The sequence below is a fragment of the Alosa alosa genome, chromosome 2 (assembly GCF_017589495.1).
Source record: "Alosa alosa isolate M-15738 ecotype Scorff River chromosome 2, AALO_Geno_1.1, whole genome shotgun sequence".
Taxonomy (NCBI): domain Eukaryota; kingdom Metazoa; phylum Chordata; class Actinopteri; order Clupeiformes; family Clupeidae; genus Alosa; species Alosa alosa.
Window position 1 is genome coordinate 21,011,356 of NC_063190.1, and position 14,293 is coordinate 21,025,648.

At 42.4% G+C, this 14,293-nt stretch overlaps 2 protein-coding genes across 2 annotated transcripts; one reads left to right on the forward strand and one right to left on the reverse strand.

The window, feature by feature from the left end:
• Window positions 1–1,231: 1,231 nt before the first annotated feature.
• Window positions 1,232–5,091, reverse strand: mrm1 (mitochondrial rRNA methyltransferase 1 homolog (S. cerevisiae)). The gene is made up of 5 exons (XM_048237959.1): window positions 3,723–5,091; window positions 3,512–3,605; window positions 3,234–3,354; window positions 2,980–3,099; window positions 1,232–2,136 (listed from the first exon to the last, which is right to left on the reverse strand). Exons 1-5 carry the CDS (start codon window positions 4,571–4,573, stop codon window positions 2,087–2,089), a joined length of 1,236 nt encoding a protein of 411 aa, XP_048093916.1. The 5' UTR covers window positions 4,574–5,091; the 3' UTR covers window positions 1,232–2,086.
• A 95-nt stretch (window positions 5,092–5,186) lies between these two features.
• Window positions 5,187–11,605, forward strand: mks1 (MKS transition zone complex subunit 1). The gene is made up of 18 exons (XM_048237958.1): window positions 5,187–5,542; window positions 5,991–6,112; window positions 6,207–6,262; window positions 6,462–6,617; window positions 6,793–6,890; window positions 7,176–7,304; window positions 7,880–7,984; window positions 8,433–8,541; window positions 8,958–9,014; window positions 9,187–9,229; window positions 9,387–9,449; window positions 9,542–9,612; window positions 9,705–9,774; window positions 9,896–10,003; window positions 10,348–10,481; window positions 10,604–10,686; window positions 10,871–10,968; window positions 11,271–11,605. The coding sequence occupies exons 1-18, from the start codon at window positions 5,466–5,468 to the stop codon at window positions 11,378–11,380; spliced, it is 1,689 nt and encodes a 562-aa protein (XP_048093915.1). The 5' UTR covers window positions 5,187–5,465; the 3' UTR covers window positions 11,381–11,605.
• Window positions 11,606–14,293: the final 2,688 nt, after the last annotated feature.

Here is a 14,293-nt window from a genome sequence, read left to right on the forward strand (position 1 = left end):
GGCGGCTCCGCGCAGACAGAGGGGTCTAATGGCCCAGGGTATTAGGGGCTTAATTGCCCCGCCGTGGTCTCCGCTGGGTCGCGGACGGGGTCCGTTTTAGTTTAATCATAAACCATCCCGTCACCTGACCACCCCACCCCACCCCACACCCCACCTACTCAAAAAAGAAAGACAAAAAAAAAATCTCACACACATCCACCGTGCGTGAAGGTAGAAGAAGTGTCGAAAAAAGAGAGTCCTCTATGACAAGGGACATTTACGTGTTGAGGTTGAGCATGGCACAACTGAGATAGAGTGCCATCTACTGGTATTCTTCCAGAATGAACACAGAAAATGAGAAGTGGAGCCATTCAGAAAATGAAAGGCAAAAAAGAGACCACAAGAGGAAACAAAGGACTGTATAATTGACAAAACTGTGCATTTGCTTCCTTATAATTGACAAAACTGTGCATTTGCTTCCTGTAGCACAACACTGATTAAACAGCATGGCTTTATATGAAGGGGAAGGGTGACTGTAACAGTCAGGAAGCACTTTGGCGATACTCAACAGTGGCACAATGCAAACAAACCTAATGACTACAAATGGCTGTTGGTGGTGACCCAAAACATGCCTTATCGAGGATCCAGTCTCTTCAAGTGTTTGTCAAAACAAACTGATTAGCTGAAGCAGTCCTTGATAATAATCATTGCTATTCAACTAAATTCCAGTGGGCACACTAAAAAGAAAAACGTTGACATTCATACATAATCGTGGCTCTGCAAATGAGAAATAGCTACAATAACGGAGTCCATCCCAGCCAATCAACAGCCACGGGCACTCTTGTTCCAACAATGATTCAAGAGCCCTTGTTTTACTAAAAACAAGGACCTCACCTTTAATCATATGGGTAATTCTTTAGATGAGGTTGCTACTGCACTGTCTAAGATTTTGCTTATACCTTGTCTATATCATGAACGGACCCCACTATCAAAGCCTCTAACATATTTCCGTTCAAATCCTGTCTTCATATTTTTTTTAACTCTTTATTCAGTTTCCCAGTTTTACATCCTGGAAAGCCATATTTGGGCATTAATATCTTGAAAAGTGTTATTCACAGCCAGCCCAAACTTTGTAGAAATGTAGTATGACTACTAATGTAGTATGACTGAACCACTAAAAGTTTGTACTTCATGCTTGAGGGGGGGGGGGGGTTAAGATTAAGGGTATTGTACATTTGTTTATTTGTTCCCTTTTGGTATCAATCATTATGGTCTCCCCAAATATGGTCTCCCTAAATAATTCCAAGATTATTCATTTTTAATAAACAAAAAAAAGGGTGAAATAAGTTTTGAAACCTTAACATTATGAAAACAAACAGTGTGACCGTGTGGCAACCATTTTCCTGTACCACAGGATGAACCATAAAGAAAATCAGGCATGTGCAATGAAAGTGATACAACACTCTAAATTCACACTCAGGCCTTTTTAAATACACATTTCACCATTAAAATGGCAGCATTTTAGACTAAACTGCTTAAAATTTAGAAAGGGTTGTTATTGGTGCCAATTGACTTTGAGCAGAGCCCTACTGAACCCACCTATATTTACTTCACAGCTCCAAAACAGCTACACAGGAGCCTTAGGTGACCGCCTTGCTCAGGGCACAGACAGCTATAGTAAGAAGGGTAAGATGTTCTCTACTCCAACCCAGACTTAGCCCAAGCCTCTACAGGATTTCACAACCCATCCTTAGGGGTCAACTAATCTAGCCTTGTCTATTGGCAAAGAGTATACTTCCTCGAGTGGCTTATGACAAAAAAAAATATATATATATTTAAATACCCAAATAAGCTTCTTTATAACAATTATTTTAATAGTTGATATTAATTTTTCAATGAACAGATATGAGCTTTTCACACATTGTTATAATTTAACACTCATGATTTTTTTCACTGCCAGACAACACTGCTCCACCACAAGAGATAAACCGTCTGCATGTCCTTGCAAGCCATCTGAAACAGTCAGACCTCTGTGTGAAGGGGTGGCAATAAGTGCTGCATTCTCCTAAATAGAGTAGACCTGGAGCTCACCCAAATCCAACTCCAATCACTGACGGCCTCTAGAGCGAGGTGTGAGGAGAGAGTGCAAGAGGATGCCTAGCAGGTACAGAAACAAGAGGAGGAGAGGATATTATTAATTAAATAATTTTAATCCCAGTCTTTTAGTTGAATTCAGGGATTAAATAAATATATCAACTGGAAAAGTCCAATTAAACAGTTAATACTGGCAGTCAATAACCTAACACTGACTCTGCAGCCTGTAGCAGGGTAAACCTATTGAACACTGGGAATTGGGCTGACCTGCTAGATTGCCCTCCGAGATTTCTACCACCCTGTGGATATGCATTAGGTAAGGGGAGGTAAAGAAAGTGCTGAAGATGAGCTACATAGCATGACATTTCAGTCAAGGTCTCAATTAAATTTGTTCAGCAGGGTGGCAGGAGGTATGATTCAGGGCAAACTGCTGCCCTGAATACTTCTTCCTAGCAAAAAGCGTCTTCCAGGGAGTCACACATCGTCACTTGTCACTATCGGCCCATGACAGCAACCACAGTTTTTAGCTGATATTTCCCTAGAAGCTGATGTACACATTTTCAATATTCTTTTCGTCTAGCCTCATATACTATATGACACCACTGACTCTCTGAGTTTTCAGACCACACTAAAACTCAATGCTTACATCGAATTAAGAAGTAAGGACCTACTGTAGTTTTCTTCAAATTGAACCGTGTTATTATACTTTTTTTTACAAATGCTTGCTCTCTCAAAATCAGGTAGATTTTTGCATGTATGTGCTTACACATTTAACATCAGCTATGTTGACCTCAAGTGTAAGCACACTAGTAAATGGTTAATACTAATATCACTGATATATCCATTATGTTAATATTCATCCCAAATGCTTTTCAGGACATTTTGGCATCAGCGCTGATTTAGTACCTGTTGCCACAGATACATTAAGTGATTCCACGCCTGGGTGGAGCTCTCGGCGGGGTGGGATAGTGAGCATGACGTCACAAAGAGCCCGCAGATCTGGGGACAGTCCGGGACCTTCTCCACCTGCCAGCAGCAGCGAACAACACCAGAAGCATATGTACAGCATCAGACATCACCATCTTACTCTCTCAATAGAAATCACTTGAAACACATCAGTGCTGTCACCATAACATATTGTTGATGTGGTGAGAACTCACCCATCAGTAATAGTGTAGGTTTTTGCATCTGGAAATCTGAGCATTTTACAGTCTGAACCTCAGAGTCCTTCTCCTCAATGCCCACTGTTCCTATGACTTGCCATTTTTTTCCCTTCTTTACCTGCAGGGTAGAGGCTGTGTTAAGGATGCCAAGATATATTGTGGTTCGTCTTTCAACGCCCATACACATAGGGCCAAAATATAGTTAAGCACAATGTTGTCACTTTGCAATATTGCATAGCTTGAACAAGAATAACTGTTGTAGGAAGAAATGCCACCTTAATCATGTCTTCCAAGTTATCATAGCCATAGATTTCCATAACCTCCATCACCCCAGAGCTGGCCTTGCTTACGACAGGTGTAAGATGACAGCTAGTATAAAAAAAAATTTAAAAAATTGTAAGCATTCTTCCTGCCAAGTCCGTCAATGATCAAAAACACACATATGTAGGCTACATCCGTAATACATACTTAGTACATAGTTCATACCTGTTCTGAAGGCTACTGGCAATTCTATCCACACCAAGGAAATAAGCAGAGCGGAGAATAGCACCTAAGTTCATCGGATCTTGAATACCATCAAGAACCAGCCAGAGTGGGATATGATTGCGATGCTCATCCTTTTGAGGTTTGACGGACCACCCCCTGAGGTACTGTAGACGGCTGGCCTGCAGGCAGACACCCTGATGGACACGTCCCAGGGTCATTCTGTCCAGATCTCTCTTGTGGACCCACTTGATCTGAACGTCACGTTTGATGGCCTCCTCACACACTCTCTGCACTGCATCCCTCTGCCCATCATCACCCTCTTTGACAAAGAGCATGGACGCCTTCCTCCTGCCTTGCGTGAGAGCCAGTAGGCATGGGGACAACCCAAACACCAGGTCATCCTGTTTACCCTTGACCAATGAATTATCCTCTTTGGAGGTCTGGAATGTCTTCCGATTGCCCGCAGGTAGGTCCTCCAACCTGAGAGTTTGGAGCTCAGGGGATATTTTTTGTTCTGCTCCCGTTCCTCTCCCATGGAGAACAGGAGTCACTTTACTACGACGCTTGTGAGGAACAACTGATTGACCACTGTCCATGGAGTGTGCAAGGTCATCTTCCCACTCTGATAAGACTTTAGCCCTGCTGCGGAGACCAGCACTGCTGATTGCACTGCGCTTCCATTTGACAATTTGCTTTGAGCCACTGTTACTTGACCATGACAGACTCTTGGAACAATGATAAGGTGCGATTTGACATCCTTTTCTCATGGTCTGGAACGAAACACACGGCTTGACTGACCGCAGAGACATCAACCTGAACATCGTATACATGTTGAGACTATTGCAGGGCATATTATAAAGCGTATTTTTCGTATTAATACTAAAGGTTCTGGAAGTTTGTGCAAGATCAAGCAGTTTTCTGGTTAATGCGAAATATAAACATGACCCTCAATTATACCAGAGAAGCACACCGTACAACTAGCACTAGAAATATCTAAGTACCACTGACTGAACATGCAAAAGGGTTTAGCAGATGAAATCAAACTAACGTTAATGATCTATTTAAGTCTTATAAACTATAACCTCTGCTACTTAGTGAGTAGCCTAGTGAGCTATTACCATCTCGTCACTAATATTGACAACGTCTGCTCTAGCCCACAATACATTCAGAGACTGCCATTTGCATTATCGAGTGTGGCACAACAATATTTTCTGATACAGCCTATCGCAATACAATACCACTGCAAATCAATAGTATCTATTGATGGATATAGCTACTACAAAGCGTTCAGCTGCTCGCATCATAAACGGCTCGCATGTGTTTGTGTTCTTCTTCTGGTGCTTACAAGTCAAAGGTGCTATAGCAAGCACGCGCCTGCCACCCACAGGCGCGTCTCGTCGGGGCACATTTAGAAAAGCTGATGAACTTTCTACTGTTACCATGCAACGGACAGGACGCCAGGCAGTGTGAATTTACAGCCAGCACCATGTCTGGCTAGCTAGCAAAGAGTCGCTTGACTTCAGCGCTTAAATACAACGTTTACTTGAGGCCACTCATTAAACAACCTAGCTATAAATATTAGCATTACCCTTCTGTTACTCCGACATGCAAGCAAAATGACGCCTCCGTCATATTTTGGGATGATATGTTGCATATCTCACTGATCATTGTATAAGCTAGGTAGCGTTAGCTAATGTTGACTATTTGTTAGCGGTAGTAAGTCAGCTTACATACCAAGGCTTCATGGCTGATGGCTGGAGTACAGACAACGGAGAGGCGGTGTACCGTTCTCGAGATGCAACCAAAAATCTTAAAATAAGGCAAGTTCTCTCCACTTGTTTGTTGAACGAGTTGAAAATTATGTTAACGTTAATGTTCCAGTTAACTAGCTATAGATACTCAGCTATCTAGCTAGCTAGCCCATAATCCCTTTTAGTGGCTGTCGTTGTTCACCAGGATATGAAATTAACTAACGCCAACAATGTGAGCTTACATTTCGCCAAATAGCTTGTCAATGTTTATCGGCAACTATGATTTAGCAACCTAAACTAATATCAAGTAGGCCTAACTGTTACTTGAGAGGATTTGAATATAACTCCTCGAAAGTGAATGTTACTTGGGTAGCAGCTACTCGTGAAAGGGCTTGTTTTGTACTTTTGTCGGCGTATGGCAAATCAACTGTAGTCGACTCCATGTCTTTCTGTGATTTGAGTGTTGTATGTCTTCCTGTGATTGAGATTCCTGTGAGTATGGATTATTATTTTACAGAATCAAGATACAACGTGTGACGTCCACAGCAGCCCTGTCCCAACATCTGCAACATCAGGTGTTGACGCAGCAAGAGAGGGGGGTTATTGAGCTTGACACCTTCAACTCCCAGTTAAGATCAGGTAAAAAAAAAACGTCACTATAACTAGTGGCAACAAGAAAAACTCAAAACAACAAATAAATTAAAATAGGAATTTACAGGAAATATGATTCTAGGTCCTGATGACGAAGAGGAGCTGGTTGTTGGCTGGCAGGAAAAACTCTTTAGTCAGGTAAGTGTAAGTTTGAAAACTGTGCTGTACTGTGCTTTGTCTGACAAGTTGTAGCCCATAGTCCTTCAAAGTTATGCTTTTATTTTTCTCAGACTAAAAAAGAACATGTCATAATGCTAATACCACTAGGTCTGTGTGTAAATTAGTTTGGTCTTTTTGAGACTGATTTGTGTTTTGGTGGTGTTGACATTGAATACAGTATGAAGAGGATCTGTACCAGTCAGAAACCAGCTGTCAGACTCCACTGGAGAAGCAGTATCACACCGAAATCCTGGCTTTACAGCGAGGGAAAGGAAGGCGCAATCGCCGCATTTTCACGTACACAGACTTTGACCGCTACACAAACTGGGAAGAGGTAATGAGCAGTGCTCCCTCTCTCTCTCAATCGTTGTCTCCTGATAAATGTTTTCTTACACAAACTGTGGGTGTTGAGTCTGTTGACATTTGGAAAGAACATCTGCATGATGAGTAGAGCATGGGCGTGCATAATGAAGTTGTTGTTGTTGTGGTCGTCACTGTTGTCTCTGCAGGCCTCTCAGAATCCAATCATACAGGCCAAGTTTGCCCCTACATTTCTGGCTGAACGGATGACGAACATCAGACACCGCAAGCAGGAGAGGCGCACTGTGTAAGCATTACACTCTGCACACATCACTGTGAAGGACAATAAACTGAATTAAAAATGCTGAATGTCACATCATTGAGTTGTGAGCCCATCTAACATTGTTACAGATAAAGTTGAGTCATTATATATCACATATAATTTCTCACCTAAAGAGCTCTGTCCTTTTGGTCTTTCTGTAGATTTACTGTGGTGTGATTAACAAATGTCCTTAAAATAAGGATTACATATGTGTTATAAATGTTTAGTTTGAGAGTGTCTTGAGAAATTGTTTGGATTTCTTCTCTTTAGGGATGCCAGTGTGGCTAAAGCTCGGGTAATAACCTGGGAGCCCTCGGAGGAATTTGTGAAGAGTAGCCATGTTATCAACAGCACCGTACAGATCATGCACATCATGGGAGACCTGGGTCCCCCTGGGAGGCATGTTATGTTCGACTTAATAGTTTCCCGCTCAACTTAAATAAAAAAAAGTCCGCAGAATTAGTCTCTCTTGTAGAGTTAACCAAAAGACTGGAGCCACAAAGTCTGCATTTTGGTTCCATATTGATCCATAGGACCTTAGTGTTTTAGCAATGAATCTGCAGTGTTTTCTCTATGTTGATTTGGTAGTGGCGACCCCCCACGGTTTAATTTTCTTCCCCCACGGTATCAGAAATGGGGCAGACGTACAATAGTCGCAGTTGCCTTTCAAAATTAATTGTGCAGACCTGTTGTAGATTCTCCAAATATACAGCTCAATCACAACTGAAAATAATGCCTCATTGTGTGTGAATAGAGGTGAATACATATAATTGTTTGTGTTGCAGCGAAGTGTCAGTTGTCAGTTCCGTGGGACGGTGTGGGGGCGGTTCGGACAGGTCTGCCCCACTGCTTAAAAAAATCCTAGAGGAAACACTGATCTGATCTAGTCATTTATAGTATTTATATTTATATGTTGCCATTCTTGATCGGAGAAGCAGTCTTGACTTCTAATTGATTGATCTCTCCTTGTACAGGCTGGGTATGAAAGAAAACGAGCAAGTGCTGTGTACAATCAGGGCCGACAGCAATGGAGTTATCACCATCAAACCAGACTTCAACAACAGCAAAGGGCCTTACAGGCAAGAGATACTCTGCAACTCATCTCATTAGCACTTGTCTATTCATCAATAAGTAGTGACCTATTGGTTCTGACATTGATAGATTAAACTTGGATTACTGCTGGTAATCTCCAGGCAAAAGAAAGCTGGTTCCACAATGGCAAAAGGTGGAATCTGCCATTATAATCCAGTAGACTTTCTTTGTCTAATTTAGCTCCTTTATCAAAATTGCTTCACACAGTCCTGTAGTTGTCTGTTCTGTGTTTTCTCACAAAAAAAAACCCTCAGTCCTGTTACTGTTAATTATAAACAATCAGTGGCTTGGGCTGAGCCATAAACAGCCCTAGCCAATCAATACAGTGTGTCAACAGCACAGAAGGGACTCAGTTCATTGACTGTTGAAATGTCCTTTTACATGATGTGAGGGTATATTTTATGATGAGTTCCCAATCATTCTCTCGTTTCTCAGGGTGGAGACGGAAGGGGAGAGGAAGGAGATCTGGCGTCTGACGCTAGTGAACGCCTCAGCTGGCATCAGTGAGGAGGAGAAGGAGCGCGAGCACCGCATGTACAGAGACGTGAGTGTCCACACACACACACACACACCCGGCAGATTGACCGTTCAGCACATTCTGTGTCATCTTTCTGTTTCACAGTTTTTTCTGGGTTTTGATAAAAAATATCCTGGTTCACAATAGCAAATAGCCTAAGGGCTTGATGGAGATGCAGATACCACAAGCCACTATGCTTATTCAGGTCCCATCAGGCCGGTCTAGAGGGCAACATGTTTTGGATTTGTAACACGTACCCGTGCTTGAGTTTTTTAAACTGTTGCTCTGTAGCACTTTGAGATTGCTTAATATAAAGTGCAATACAAATAAAATGTATTATTATTAATATTAATAATACGAAATTTCATGTGTGAATATTGAATGTATGTTTTCCAGCTAAGTTTAATTTCTTACTTTCCTCCACTTCTATTTTATGTTCCTAGCTTTATGTCCGCCACAGAGATTACCTCAACAGCCTTGTTGGACCCGATTTTGAAATGGTATGTATAGTTCCTCATCTAGACAGCATTCTCCTGAGCAGAAAACAAACCCCAATAATGTAATTTCCCAACTATTAACCAAGGTTTATACATTGATTTTGTGAAATTTCTTCAGCTATGGTTTTGTTTTTTTAACTTGTTTTGCTATGTGGTGTTGTCTGTTTGGTTTCAGCCCCCTATTGGATCACTTCGGCTGCTCATAAATGGAGAGATTGGTGAGTGATGCTTCTAGATATTACTGCAGAGATGTTATATATATTGCCTGCTATAGAGTAATTACTTAGAATAGAGTACTATGGAATAAATGGAAATTGACCATGCTTATTAATGATGATACATCATTGTTTGGTTGTTCCTCCAAACAATGTTCAGTTTCAGCCAAAGGATATGAATACGACAACCTCTACATCCACTTTTTTCTGGACCTGCCAAACAGTAAGTCAGTCCCACGTCTGAATGCACTGATTCCTTGGGTGTTTTGTGGCTTAACTCTGTATTGAGCCTCGGTCCTCACTATTTCCCATCAGACTGGTTTGGTTTGCCATTTGAAGCTCTCTCAGGAGTCACCCAGACATGTCAGACACGCACCCTGGGAAAGGTAGGGAACTAAAGCCTTAATGTAACTTTACACGGCTTCTACCTGTACCTCCTCTTTATTTGTGTATGTCTGACCCTGTTGTTATCCTGCAGGACAACGTGGCTTTCTTCTCCTACCCCTTCAGCTTTGAGACATTCTTCCGGAAAGAGAACGAGAACGAGGGTGAGGTCCTGCAACAGCAGAAGTAGCTTCTCCGTTTATCAGCATTTGTCGGACCGTGTGTAAATGTCCCAATGTAAAAAAAGCTGTTTTAACATTCAGGCTTTTTCCATGTGCTCCTCAGATTCCCAGCCCAAGTGGCCTGTTCTGTACTTCAAGGTTCTGTCTCTGGACTACTGGCAGCGGTACAGAACTGAGGGATATGGGTACCTGGTCATTCCCTCAGCCCCAGGTATGTGAGGTGTGAAGCTGGACTGATGAGCTGTAGCTACACTGGTCATTTGCAGTGAGACTGAATGTTGGGACAAGTCTGAAGTTAAACGTGTCACACACTTATAGATAAAGGTAGATATATACAGTATATATAGATACATAGTCAGATAGATAGATACAGATAAATATATTATAAATATTTATATATATACCGTATACAGTATTTGCCTGGCAATGACAGTAATGTTTGGTCCATGTGTTTGACACATTTGACTTAATTCAAATAAGGGCCCACAAAATGTACCTGTTTATTTAGTGTTTATTTATCTTGTATATTCAACATTTGTTTGTGTGTGTGTGTAGGCTACCACAGTATGACGTGTCAGACATGGAGACCTCTACAGAATGGCACAGTAGCAGAATTGAGGCGCTTCTTTATTGGAGGGTCCCCTGAACTTGAGGATAACAGTTATGTGCGAGTACCAAGCACTTTCAAGGTGAGAAGTCGCTCATTTCCACCGCATAATCCAAACCCTTAAAGGAGTCCCAAATTCTTGTATGTGTGTTTTGTTTAGACAATAACAAAACTGGATTACACGTTTCTGTTGTTGTTGTAAAGGGAGAGCGACTGAGTCGGTTTGGCTTCCGCACTGAGACTACTGGGAGTGTAACATTCTCACTGAACTGCATCCAGCAGGCCAGGTAAGTCGGCAACCTGCATCACAACAAACAGTCATTTGTATTAAACTACACGTTCCTTTATGAAAGTAATTTTACATACATGTTAAAAAAAACAAATGCATATCAGTTAGAGGTTTTTTGAAATGTGAAATGCAGTAGGAACATGCGTGACCTCAATGGGACTGAATCTGTGTGGCCTCCTCAGGGCTTTTATGGATGGCAACACTCTGAGGAGACGGAGGCAGACGATGGTCGATCACCTGGGGGGCTTCAGTCAGCACAAATCTGTCCAGCAGATAATGGGTGAGATATGGTGGCTCGGAGGCATTTCCCTCGAGCAGTATTTCAAGAATGTGAAAGAAAGTGTGCCCCTTGTTTTATACCTGTCCATCTCCCGATGTTTAATCCTCAAATATGCCAGATTGTGCAGTGCAGGCGATAGGGACACTGCATGACGATTTTAAAGGGAACCCCGACTTGCAGTGCAGTTAGTATCAAGCACTTGGCAGTTACATGCAGTTGTTTTATTATCAAAGGCCATTCGGTGAACCTTAACGTGCTTAACGTGTGTGTGCTCGTTTTTGTTTTTTTGTTTTTTTTTGCAGACCTGTTTGAATCCGCACGTAGGCGGATGCATGCAGCCAGAGAAGGCGCCGGCTTTCCCGAGCACGCCGGTATGGCCATCACTACAGAGAGCTCAGAGTCCACTGCCTGAGCACCTCAGCAGATGCAGCAGTAGCAGCAGCAGCTGGAATACCAGTAGCAGTGTGTAGGTGCTGGCAGCATTCAGCTGAGCATCTGCTCTCACCCCTGCACTGGCTGCACTGTGTCAGTGCACTGAGCCCGTGATGAAAACTCTTTATCCTGAACGGACTTTGTGTGTAGACGTTTTGATTATCTGTTTGTATTTTTATATTACGTGTCATTCGTTATTAAAAAAAAAAAAGCCCCTCTGCTTTGATATGTACAGATTCCTATTTTTATTTAGGAACTTTTGGAAAACACAGTAAGAGTGAATCTGATATCAATCATTTCAATGGCAGTGTCTTCAAAGTTGGCTTTTGTAGGGCTTTCTTCACATGTAAACATTTGTCATTGAAGAAGAAAGATAGCTTCCTGTAATGCAGGGGTTCTCCACCTTTTTTACCGTGTAACCCTATTTTAATGTCACAAAATGTTGCCGACCCAAATCATTCACAGTATGTTGTGAGAGAGAGCGCATCTCATCTCTGCTGTAACATCCAGTTGAGAGTGATATATTTCCCCAAATGTCATAGCAAGCTAATTTGTTTGTCTGACTACCTCGCCTGGTTGCTCTGCTACTTTGTTTGGAACGTTGATCAAGCATTATTACTCATGATGATCTCATGCGGGATGTCTAAGTTTATTTTTACATAGCTAGATTGTTATGAAGGATCCGATTAGTTAACATGGATAAAATGGCGGTTTTCATATATTTTTTTATTTAATGTATACATCTTTATCTAATGTGCTGGTCAATTGTAAGATACCCAATATCTTAGCTGACCCCATTTGAATCTCAGGCGACCCCACATGGGGTCCCGAGCCCAAGGTTGGGAAACGATGCTGTAATGTAATGCTTACTGGCCAAGTTCTGTGCAGCCACATGGAAAGGATCACCAAGAATGACCTCTTTGAAAAAAAACATTCAGCATGTTTCATGGTGTTCAGACCTGAACAGCAGAGGGGGCTAGCTGACCCCTTTTTAACCTCGATCTTCTCCTCTCACGCGTGTCCCGGAGGGGTGAACAAAATCAAGAACTGGACGCCCAGGATCTTGCCCACAATCGCAGGCTGTGATTGCAGTGGTGGGAAATTTGCGTGAATTTGCAGGACTGCCAGATCCTGGAGGGGCTGCATGGAGAATTGCCTTATGCAGCTTGTCGTGTTAATAGATTGTGTCAGTACTTAGCCAAAAGTATGCTCAGTACAGTGACTGAGATGGCATGAATGTTCATTTTGAAGGAAATAGAATTCATACTTTTTTATTGAATGTTATCCATTCGTGGAGTAACAGCCCTTAGAGCAGAGTAGTATAGGCCAACTCTAATGTACTCTACAATGAGAACTGAGTTTTATCAAATGACCCCAATGAAATGACCCCACTAATTGTTTGTCATATATAGTTACCTGGTCTATAACAGTGTCATTAATACTATTCACCATGTTGTTTTTAGAACAAAAAGAGTAAGATCTTTCACTCCAGTGAAAACTGCAAAGGCCAGTCGGTTACTCACCCTGGCCTCACAGCATATGGACATGGGATGACCACAGAGCGAGAGCAGGTCCCCCCCAAACCCCCTCCGCCCCCTCGAACCCCCCAACGGCCACCTGTTTGCATGTAAGAGGAGCCAAAGCAGACAGACACGCTGTCTCACTTATTCCCCTGCGATCCACTCTTGGTTACCTCCCTCTTCCTCCTCCACCCCTACCCCCACACTGGCCCCTCGCATGTGGAGTGCGATGTCTGAGAGGGGTGGCTGCTGCCAGGAAACTGTCAGGGCTGGCGAGCCCCTCTGCCAGCCTGGGCGCCCACAGCACCTGCCTCTGTCACAGTATGTCCCAGGCTGGCCTTAAGAACTGGCCCGGAGGGGAGGGGGTGAAGCCGCAGGCTGCATGCCCTGGTTCCCCTAGGCTGCCTTTGAACTAGGTTGACTGGCCAATGGTTGAAATGGATACAATATGTTTCCCATGTCACTGCCAACCTTTTACAACTATATAGTTTATCTGATACTCTGATTACTGCCCAATCTGGGTTTTTTTTTTTTCAGTGTGTATGGATAACGCGGTATTACTATTAACACTTTCTAAAAAATTACAATGTATACATTATTACAGATCTGCACTAGTAGACTTTGCTTTATAAACGTACATGACGACTCACAATTAGTCAGTGACTGATACTATCAGTAGGCTCTGCTGGTGGTGTGTGTGTGTGTGGTCTGACAGGTCAACGAGACCAGAGATGGATTGACCAAACACAGGGGCCTACTAAGTATCACAGCAGGGGCATCGTTCTCTTCTTCGCAGCTTGTAGATCAGGCTGTTGGTTTTAATTGGGTGCTGATGAGACGAGACCTCTGCTGGGACTCCAGTTCCAAAGGCCCACTTAAAGAGTTGAGAACAGGCTGATGAAGGCCAAATTAAAGCCTCAGATATGTCTCGACACAACGCCGGGCCAAAACACATGAAAAGCAGTGTTTTTGCTTAGATTTGCTGAACTGCTTCACAAGCATGAGTGAAGTGCAAGCTTGTAGAACGTTTTAGAGAAAATGAACTTAGAGTGGCAGAAAATATAGTCATGTCATGATAGTTCTATCCTCTATCCAATGGACAGTAGCCCAATACATCATATGCGTCATATCACGTAGCTGAATCAAATGTTTAAAATCAAATCAATATACTGAAAAATATGTGACATGAAACAAATAGACTACTGTTAACCATTATCGATTAACCTGTTTAGTTGATGTGACAAGTTTTTTTTGTGTGCAAATTGCAGGTTACGTTTGTCACTAATGGCTCATTTCCATTAAGGACCAGGACTGGCCGAAGGCTTTTCCCAAGCTTAAACACCAGTGTATAGCCTCATAATACTGCTTACTCT

What these genes read in the sequence shown, in the direction of transcription:
- mks1 (XM_048237958.1), top strand. Translation starts at nt 5,466, where the DNA reads ATGGCTGATGGCTGGAGTACAGACAACGGAGAGGCGGTGTACCGTTCT. An exon ending in GAAAGAGAACGAGAACGAGG is followed by an intron (nt 9,775 to 9,895) that starts GTGAGGTCCTGC and finishes TGTGCTCCTCAG; the next exon opens with ATTCCCAGCCCAAGTGGCCT. An exon ending in AACTGCATCCAGCAGGCCAG is followed by an intron (nt 10,687 to 10,870) that starts GTAAGTCGGCAA and finishes TGGCCTCCTCAG; the next exon opens with GGCTTTTATGGATGGCAACA.
- mrm1 (XM_048237959.1), bottom strand. Translation starts at nt 4,573, where the DNA reads ATGCCCTGCAATAGTCTCAACATGTATACGATGTTCAGGTTGATGTCT. An exon ending in ACTTGGAAGACATGATTAAG is followed by an intron (nt 3,355 to 3,511) that starts GTGGCATTTCTT and finishes TCTACCCTGCAG; the next exon opens with GTAAAGAAGGGAAAAAAATG. An exon ending in ACCTACACTATTACTGATGG is followed by an intron (nt 3,100 to 3,233) that starts GTGAGTTCTCAC and finishes TGCTGCTGGCAG; the next exon opens with GTGGAGAAGGTCCCGGACTG.